The 9517-nt window shown below is 43.2% G+C and overlaps 1 protein-coding gene and 1 long non-coding RNA gene across 2 annotated transcripts; both read right to left on the bottom strand.

Moving 5' to 3' along the window:
• Nucleotides 1–1061: 1061 nt before the first annotated feature.
• Nucleotides 1062–3424, bottom strand: LOC127299760 (uncharacterized). The gene is made up of 6 exons (XM_051329807.1): nt 3315–3424; nt 3148–3207; nt 3007–3064; nt 2739–2876; nt 1824–1991; nt 1062–1735 (listed from the first exon to the last, which is right to left on the bottom strand). Exons 1-6 carry the CDS (start codon nt 3374–3376, stop codon nt 1598–1600), a joined length of 624 nt encoding a protein of 207 aa, XP_051185767.1. The 5' UTR covers nt 3377–3424; the 3' UTR covers nt 1062–1597.
• A 1519-nt stretch (nt 3425–4943) lies between these two features.
• LOC127299759 (uncharacterized) lies at nt 4944–9071 on the bottom strand. Its single transcript, XR_007850642.1, has 2 exons — nt 8561–9071; nt 4944–6200 (listed from the first exon to the last, which is right to left on the bottom strand). It is a non-coding gene; the product is annotated as an uncharacterized lncRNA (long non-coding RNA).
• Nucleotides 9072–9517: the final 446 nt, after the last annotated feature.

Below are 9517 nucleotides of genomic sequence, written 5' to 3'. Positions count from 1 at the left end.
ACCATCGCCATCCAGGGCCGCCGCCCTTGGTGCCGTGATCCCAGCTCTTGAGGAGGAGCAGCACGAGATCCACCCCCATCCCCACCCGCCCGGCCATGCCAAGGCGAGGAAGAGAGGACCGCGCCACCGCCCCCATCACCGCCCTCCCGGCGAGGCCGCGAGGAACGGTGGAGAGGGCTGCGCCGCCACGGCCAGGGCCGCGCCGCCGCCCCCAACACCGCCCGCGCCGCCATCAACCAGAACCAGGACCATCCCCCCGGCGCGGAGGCGTGCCTCCTACCGCCGCACCAGGGGACCACGCGAGGATCCCCGCCACCCCCATCACCGGCCGCGCCAAGCTTCGCCGACGGCGGCCTCCGGGGACGAAGAGGAGGGGAGGGGAGGGGAGGGGAAGGCGGCGGCGGCTAGGGTTCGCCCGAGTCGCCCTTGGAGGAGGGGAGGGGAGAAGCATGTATGATGTTTGTTCTATTTCCTTAATACACGAAAGCTAGCATGTAAGATTTGTTCTTCATTTCCTCTTTTTATGAGAAAGAAAAAAACTTCTTCACATTGTTTAATCATGCCTAGCAAAATTCCAAAACAACTGGAAACAAGGATGGTTCGCCCTAATTATTAGTGTGTCATATGCTGGTAACGAGCGATGCAAACAATGCCTGCCACGCTGACTTTACTCGCGACTCTTAGTCAGATGGCCCTGCGTATCACTAACCCAAGGCCACTTGACTTGAGTTAGCGAATCGAAGTCGGTTTAGGTAGCAACACCATCTAATAGGTAGTACGAGTAACAATAAACAAATTTCTAAGCAGTGAAGTACCAAACAAGGTGACAGACAAACAACAAACTTCTCACGAAGATGGGATGTGAGGAACTCTCGTAAAAAGAAACTATATGTATAGGCTAAAAACATTGAGTTGGGTCCTTTCAAAGGTAAAAGACACATTTTTGAGTTAGTTTAATGGCAATGAAGAAGCACTTCTTCCGCTTTGGATTGTATATTATTAAGGATGACTCGAAAACTATATTCTGGATTGTATATTATTAAGGATGACTCGAAAACTCATACTTCACGTGTGATATACTTATAACCTTAACTTCGTAAAACAGATTGCCGAACCCTCAATAACCAAAAAGTGAAACATATTAATTGTCGAAATGTTGCTTCGTCGTCAGCAAGAACGAAAACAAGCTAACTGGTGTCAATCACTTGCAGTACTTGAGCTCCTTTGCAGGGACATTGTGTTATACCTCCTTTGCCACGAATGATTCCGTCCTTCAGTGAGCTCCTTTATAAAACGTGAACACGAATTACCCACAAAGCCGCTACAAACAAAAATAGTCATCTGCACGAATGAAGTTGCTTTTGTGTGCACGGAAACAACTACAGAAAAAATTACAGGCATTCATCATCTCCTACACCAAACTGACATACCAGCCACATGCCTATTTTTCATGAGTATTGGCAGCATAAGATGTTAACCAAAATGAAGTTTAGACTGATATGCTACAGTTCAGAAACACGCTTGATCTCCTTGGGAAACCCTCTCACTTGAAGATGCTCCTGGAATGATGAGGACACAGAGGTTCACATCTATCCCATCATGTTACTGGACTGGGATTGGGACTGGGACTGGGAATGGGAATGGGAATGGGTGCGCTAGTTTTCTGTTCATCAGCGACCAGCTTACTACCCTTTAGCACTTCGTCAATGATCTTGTTGATTATGCTGTTTCTGGCCTAATATGCGTTAAAAGAAAGATTTCATGAGTGATTTCAAGAGGCAGTATAGGAAATTGCAATTAACAAGGAAAGAGAGGAAGCTGACCTTTATTCCGATGGCCAGCGCTGTTCTGACATTCGCCACTTGACCTAACCTCAGTGAACTTCCTCTGTTGTCCTTGAGGCACAATACAGGAACTTGCCTTGTGCTTGCCAGGGTTGGTATGTGTTTCGTTAGCCATTTGGGATTGCAATCAGCAGCTATAAGGACAGCCTACAGTACCACGAAAGAAGATGCTTCGTTAGCCATTTGGGATTGCAATAAGCAGCTATAAGGACAGCCTTCATTACCACGAAAGATGAGAAACGGCTGTCAATTTTAGTTTTCTCCATACAGGTAGTGCAGATAACTCTTGATATCACCTTACTTTGAGAATGATATCAGAACTGTGAATAATTTAGAATTTTTCATAATTATTAGAAATGCTAATTATGTCTCTAGTGCACTTGTACACGCTATATCCCCCCTCCCCCCTTTTTTGTTCACTTAACCTGATGGTAAACAATCCCTAATTATTTAAGTCAATATTTGTTGACGTGACATTCAGAAGTCAATTAATTGTTGTTTGCACAGCTTACAGAAAATTATTGTTCAATAAAAGGCAGTGTTTACACTTTGCAGCTGATTTGGTATTTAGTGCATCATTTGATACTAATGTCTTTCAAAGCCGTATGTAATCGTGACTAAGAGAGTTTTAGCCATTCAAGAATATTTGACCAGATAAAGTAATGGGGGTGAAACCGTGACTAGAGATGGACTAAACACTTTTTTTTTTTGATATTACAGACATTACATCCACGACATTTGCATAAGCTAATGCAGACAGACAGCATTAGAGAAAATACATGCTGCAACTAAGGATTCAATTGCTTCGGCTTAACATATGTACAAAATATAACTCCAAGCCCATAAAAAATGTTGTCTCTAAAGGCACAGCGCATGTGAAGAAACAAAAGTAACCTGAAGTGGCACCAAAGGAGCTCTCCGCAAAACTTTGTGGGTCGGTGCCTCACTAGAACAGCCAGAATGCGAAGCAACAGCAGCAGGCATTCTCTCAAGGACCCTTGTCACGTCATTGACCCCGACACAAAATTGTTGCTACAAGGGAGAAAAAAGTCAAAAATACAAAAAAACATCAGAATATTTTTGAATATGCTCATGATAACAGAATTACTCCATCAGCAGAAAACAACAGTAGGAGCAAGGTGAAACGAAGCAATGGCAATACCTTCATCCATATCTTTTCTGGCAATCCTCCCCTTGAAGCTTTTGCAACCTCAACGCTCCTAGAGAATATGTATAACTTCTGAATACTAGAATCAATCAACAGAAAGAAATGTTGACAGGTCAACTGTGGTTACCTACTAACCTGATAAGCTTAAACAGCAGTTCATCCAGGGTATCTCCTCCAATGTAATCTGAAGAAACTCTGTACAGTGAAATACAAAGTGGCCCGTGAACCAAAAAGATACTTAAAGACAAATAAGGAGCGTACCTACAAAGGTAACTAACAACACAACAGGGCAAAGAGTGTACGCTTGTTCAGCATCTTTCAGCGACTTGATTGGCCCATCAGGTTTGTTCTTCTTCTTGCCCATTGGCACCAAACTGGGTGCTACCAACTGAGGAGAAGACCCTGTTAAATGAAGCAGCATACACAGTACACGCAGGAAACAACAACAAAGGGATAGTATGAAGAACTTCAAACATGGGACCATAATAATTTCTCTTCCACGAGACACACGTCATCACTAAATATTGTAATATAGAAGCTGAGTGCTAACATATCATTTCATGATGGTATTATACTGGGTTTATATAATTCATTGTACAATCATCTACCAACAGTGGCAGATCCAGATTTAGTCCGACCAGAATTATGCAGACAGTTATCATCCCATGCACACCTATTTAGCAGCCAACATTAACACATTCACATTTAAGATAAATAGCAATTTGGCGGAGGCGGGATCTCTGGTTCCAAGTATAGCTTATGGATGAAACTTGGCGGAGACATGATAGTTCACAGTAAGGACAACGGAATACAAATTATTCTTAGTATGGACAACGTCCCCATTACTATACTTGCAAGAGCAAGACCAAAATTACAGTTCAACTCTGCAATCTTCTTTTTGAAATCGAGAACGATGGCATTCTCTTTTACTTGCATCAATCAATTAATCAAGGATCGTCCTCTATTCTAGACTGGGGAGGGGAATCAATCACAAAAACAAAATGAGAAGAGAAATGTAAACTGAAACACTCACAATGCTTGCGTGCCACCGTTCGCTATAGTCAGTGGTGGGCAAGTCCTGGCCGTGTGCCTCCTGCCGATTACCCAAGTGCCAACTGACGAGCTGCCGCCGGCCGACGATGAGCAGGGGCGCGGGGCCGTGGCGTGCGGGCGGGGCGGGGCTGCGGGAGAGCCGGCGCGGGGTCTTGCGACCTTGCGGGCGGGCGGCAGGCAGCGGGCAGGGCGGCGTAGGGGCGCGGAGGTGGTGCGCCGGCGCTCCCGGTGAAGTAGGGTTAGCGCCGCCTGCTTCCCGTGCGTCGGCTCTCCTGCGTCGGGACAGGAGGAGCAGCAGGGACCAGCGAGCCAGGGCGCTGGGCCGCCATTCGGGCCTGGCAGTTCTATTTTTCTCTAGCGTGCACGAATGGCCCGGTGGCAGCCAAAGAGGCATATATTAGTTTTTTTTTTCTCAATAAAGGGCGCTTTTATTACTCGAAGTGTCAAGCATTTACACCCAGCCTCATCTCCACTTAAGATGGTCGTTGATACACTTCTTTGTTACACGTAAATCAAGAATCTTTGCCTATGATCATCTCTTTTTGGAAAAAAAACGTTTCTGGTGTTCTACATCAACGAACAGAATGGCGTGCCATGAAGTTATCGTGAGACAATTCTCATAGACTGCAAGAGCTCATCTTGTGGGTAGTTTCTCGCTTTCCACTTTAAATCAGAAGACCTAGCGCGCTTTGCCGCACCATTTTAGTTTTTTGCGTTAAATTACATTGAGTGAAGAGTTTAACTTCTTCTTTATGCCAACAGGGTGATTGGTAAGCCAGCCCGAGCATTCTCCAGTTTAATAGATAGACAGAGCCTTTGTTATTTCTCTTCATCATAACCAGCTTGTGAGTGCTATGAGGCTAATATTTGTCACATAGTTTATGAATAGAATTATTCAGCTCATAAGTCATAGTTCAGTACAATAATTGCCCAAAAAATGGCAGTACAATATCATACAATGTTTACAGTTTCATTTGCAATTATTTTCCAAACCAATTCAATATACAACGTCAAAAGGAGCAACAAACTGGGAAATATTCTAAAATTTGCATGAAACTCTAACTTCACTAAGACAAATGGTTCTTTTTATAACAACAAGTGTCTTCCGCATCATCATCTCTATGAGTCCCTTTTATATCCAAAGGTTAAAGTAAATATTCTAAGATGGCAGTGCCAAGAAAGACTGGTGGTGGATTTGTTTAATATTGCCCGTCATATTACCTTTGTTGCTTCTACCTCCCTAGCTTGGATGTCATCGAAGTCAACTTCAGATCATTTTGCAACATGAAAAATCTAGTGCATGTAAATAGATTAGCAACACAATCATAAAAAACTGAAACCAAAATCTAAAATAAAAAGGACAAGAACCAACAGGATAGTCTATTTATTATTTGTTTTCCTGCAAGTAAAGAGCAAACTACCCTGCTATCATTTGAAGGGATTAGTTATCTATCTGAGATATGCATTTTCAGCAGAAAGCTAACCTCTTCTTTAGAAACAATAATCCTTCAGTATAAGGACAGTATATAATCCCTTGAGCAACCGGGATCATGTTGTAAATGTGCGTAGTAACAACCAACAATAGTGAAAGAAAGAAACTCATTCGTGTGATTGAAGGGCAATATATTCAAAGTTAATAAGCTAGCCAACAATGTAGACATGGTACTTATATAGTAGAAATATCATTTCTACCATGTCACTACTTCATGTCTGCTTTAGTTTACCCATTTGCCTAGTAAGTCCCACCTTACCATATCATCAGTGTATCATAGGTAACAACTTCAAAGCAGTTGTTATACTGGAACCACCAGCTCAAATATGCAGTTTTAGATACCATACCATGTTTCTTTAGAACAAGCTTCAACAATCCATAGCTAGCAGTCAGTGGAAGCATCGCCGGAAAGAAGATAAAACAAATGATCAAATAAGAATCAGGTATCCTGGATAGGCTTCTCTAAGCATTGCCACAAACCAAAGGCACAAAATGGCTAATATGGGGACATATACAATCTTGCAGCTTGAAGGTGCACCCAATAGCCAACACAATCACAGGCTCTTGCCAACTCCTCTGGATAAGAGCATCGGCATCAAACTGCTCAGCGGCTGCATCCCACAGTGCCATGATCGTGGTGTACCTGCAAACACAAACACATTTCCAACGATTCTCTGTTGACATGACTTGCGAAACATAAGGAAGGAACAGTTCAGCGCAACCATGATGTAAATTGAGAGCGAAAACCAAAGAACATGCAACGGGCAAAAGAAAAAAAAGAACCGACCACGAGCGGGAAGAACATCAGGGCCACTGCGCTCATGAAAACCAGATGCATCCAAATAGGGACAAAGAAGCAGCAGTGAGAGGACGAACCAGCACAAACGACACCGACTGCACGGACGAAATCAACGACGGGGCCAACAACACAAATGGCAAAAACTAAGTGAGTAATTCCTTATGAAGCTTTCACCAATATTTCTACATTCACAACACAACAAAAATGATTCTCATAAGCTGTCGACTTTACCTTAGAGATCATACCAATTACAATGAGATGTCAAATAATGGGATCATATATACTTCATAGCATACATATGCCAATTTCATAAAAAAGAAGCATCTTTTGTTTCCAGGCAGTTTTGATTGAATCGCGTCGAAGAAATTGAAATGAGTTGGGTGCATCCTCAAAACCCCATGCATTTGAGGAGATTAGAAGTAACTTGTATTATCCAGATGTGTAAAAAAGAACTACAAACTTGCGCGTTCATGACCGTGTTAAAAATGCCTTAACCATTTATGACTTTGAAAGTTTTTTGAAGAAAAAAACCCGAACCAAAGAACAACAAAAGGGGAGCAAAACAATAGATCATTAAAAGCAGATGATGCCTATGGATTAAAATTGGGTAGAAATTAAAAATAAAAACTTGCGCCTAAACCTACATTCAGTATTACTCAACAGAAGTAACATAACTCACTTGTGGTAAATATAAGTGTAATAATTTAGTGAATGCTGCAGTGAACTCAGATATAATATTTGAAGCCAACTATTAAAGAGAACTGCCAATGTCTATACTGGCTTTGCCATAATTTAATTGGTCGTGATATTTCAAAACACATCCTCGCACGACAAGTGAGTGATGTCTTTAGAAAAGTCAACCAAGACCAATCATATTGGTTGTGGCAACAATTTGCCCACTGATATTCACGTGACAAATAACCTCTCAGTCTTAGATCAATTCAATAGCTGAACTCTAATCAATCACAAACAATAGACAAAAAAAGTACCCTGAATACGCTAGCGCTGCTCACGGAGGAGGGCAGAAAAAGTGTACACTTTACTCAATTCCTCTTTGTATTGTGTCAGCATGCACTATCTAAATTGTTGTTTCCCTCCTTTTCACTTCTGGTTGCACCTCCACACTTGAGCTCACTTATGGTCAGGGTGTAAGCAAGTTAATCATCATGTGCCACAGTTTGATTAATAGCACTAAACCAAAACTAAAATGAATAATTTGGAGGCATACAATTATATAGAAAGCATGTGAGCGAAAATACATCCTGAGGTACTTGACGTGTTAAAAAAATAGTACGAAAACTGCTATCTATGCGACAAATATGTGCAGCAAAATAAAGGTATGTGAGTGAGCACCTATTGCAATTATAGTTTCAGAATATTGTTTGCATGCAATTAATTGGATCAGGTAACAAAATATTTTTCAACCATGGTATATAGAATTGGATTTGGTTTTCATCAATTTAGATCTACTGTAACTTGTACATATGATTCAAAAAATACCTAGAATTACTCTTCAAATATTCTACCAGAGAAAATAAATAAACCTAAGACGAAAAGGCAAAGGAGGCAGAACCGCAGAAGGAGCGTCGATGCCGGCTAACTTGGTGAGAATCACACAGCCAAATCTCAGTCAAAGCACCCGCCCAATAGCCACCACAACTAGGAAAATTTACAGGCAAAGCCTGCCGTGGAGGGTCACCTCACCACCCACGGATCAACATCAGTAAACAACAAGCAATAGCAGCATCAGCAAACAGTGAGCAATAGCAGCATTAACAAGCAAACAGGAAGCAGACTCGCATCGGCAAGTAGTAGCATCAGAAGCAAGCATCATCAAAGCTGCAGCTCTCTCTCCTCACTCTGGCTGCACCCCTCCAATTTCTATGTCTCTCCCGATCCTCTCATCCCCTCCCCTAGCGGTAGCTCCCCATCACCGCTGGCCCTTCTTACCTGCACGTCCTGCGCCAGCCTCCTCTCCCATCTCCCTCCCCTATTTCAGTCCTCCTCCCTCCCTCCCTCTCTCTCTCTCTCTCATCAGCAGACACTCCCCCTCCTCCTTCTCCCTCCAGCCTACCCCATCTCCGACCTCCCCTCTATGCCTCCTCTCCCGACCAGAATCTGCAAATAGTGGCGGCGCATCGAGAAGGGGCGCTCCGCCGGTAGCGGCGTAGTAAAAAAATGAGAAACGCGCTAGCAGGGCATACCTCCGCTTGGTGAGGTCGTGGGGGGTCTAGGGAGACGACGACGAATTGTTGTCGATGACATGCCCTCTTCACGTCTGTAGAAGTGCCGAGCCGGCTGTCCGTTTTGCCGAGCTCCAGATTCTTCCAATTGCTCTGCCGATGCCCAGCCATGGTGGCCAGATCAAGTTGCCCCTAGGCAGCAGCGCCGACAAGGATAGGGTGAAGGGATGAGGGGATCCATCGAGTTTTTCCTTTTGGGATCAATCCAATCGGTTCTCTGTAGTCTGTTCGGCTGGAGTCGGTAGGAAAGCTCCATCGTAGGCAAACGCTAATTCACCATCCGGTAGGCCCCATGACAGCAACGTTCAGAACGCCCACAAAGGCTCGGAACCCTGGGAGCTTAGAGCTCTTAGAAGATAACTGTACCATGAGCAGTTCTCAACCTTCCCTATATAATTTTTTGTACCTTCTGCTTATTTTTTTCAAGGAGTCTATTTTCATGATGCATATTTCTATCTTACCATATTTAGCAAGTTTTTTTTTTTTTTGAGAAACACAGTACAAACGCAGACGCTCACATACACGCGCATACACTCACCCCTATGAACGCACACACGCACACCCTACCCCTATGAGCACCTCCGGAAGACTGAGCCGGCGGATTGGATCTTGAAATTGACGAAGTCACCACAGACGCCTTTGGTAACAGAAAAGGTGAGTTGTTTCTTCCTTCAACCAACACGCAGGGAGTCATGCCATTTAATCTTTCATTTACATTCCTCTTTAACGTGCTTTATTCCAAACATTTTTAGCCAACACTGAACAAAATTACAAGCAATTTTTCCATAGTTTCTTTTATTTTGCTTTCTATTCTTTTGTATCAAATGAACATTTTAATGTTGGCACTAATGTTATTTTTTTGCCCTCAGGCCCATTTATTTACTTCCTGCTCAAACATGATAAACCATTTTCTCCTTT

The sequence above is a fragment of the Lolium perenne genome, chromosome 5 (genome assembly GCF_019359855.2).
Source record: "Lolium perenne isolate Kyuss_39 chromosome 5, Kyuss_2.0, whole genome shotgun sequence".
Taxonomy (NCBI): Eukaryota; Viridiplantae; Streptophyta; class Magnoliopsida; order Poales; family Poaceae; genus Lolium; species Lolium perenne.
This window is presented reverse-complemented; position numbering and strand designations above follow the sequence as displayed.

Bases quoted from the DNA above. Each gene is read 5' to 3' on its own strand.
- LOC127299760 (XM_051329807.1), bottom strand. From the start codon at position 3,376: ATGGGCAAGAAGAAGAACAAACCTGATGGGCCAATCAAGTCGCTGAAA. The intron at 3,208-3,314 runs GTACACTCTTTG...TTCACTGTACAG, and splicing joins CTGAAAGATGCTGAACAAGC to AGTTTCTTCAGATTACATTG. The intron at 2,877-3,006 runs GTATTGCCATTG...TCTCCCTTGTAG, and splicing joins CAGAAAAGATATGGATGAAG to CAACAATTTTGTGTCGGGGT.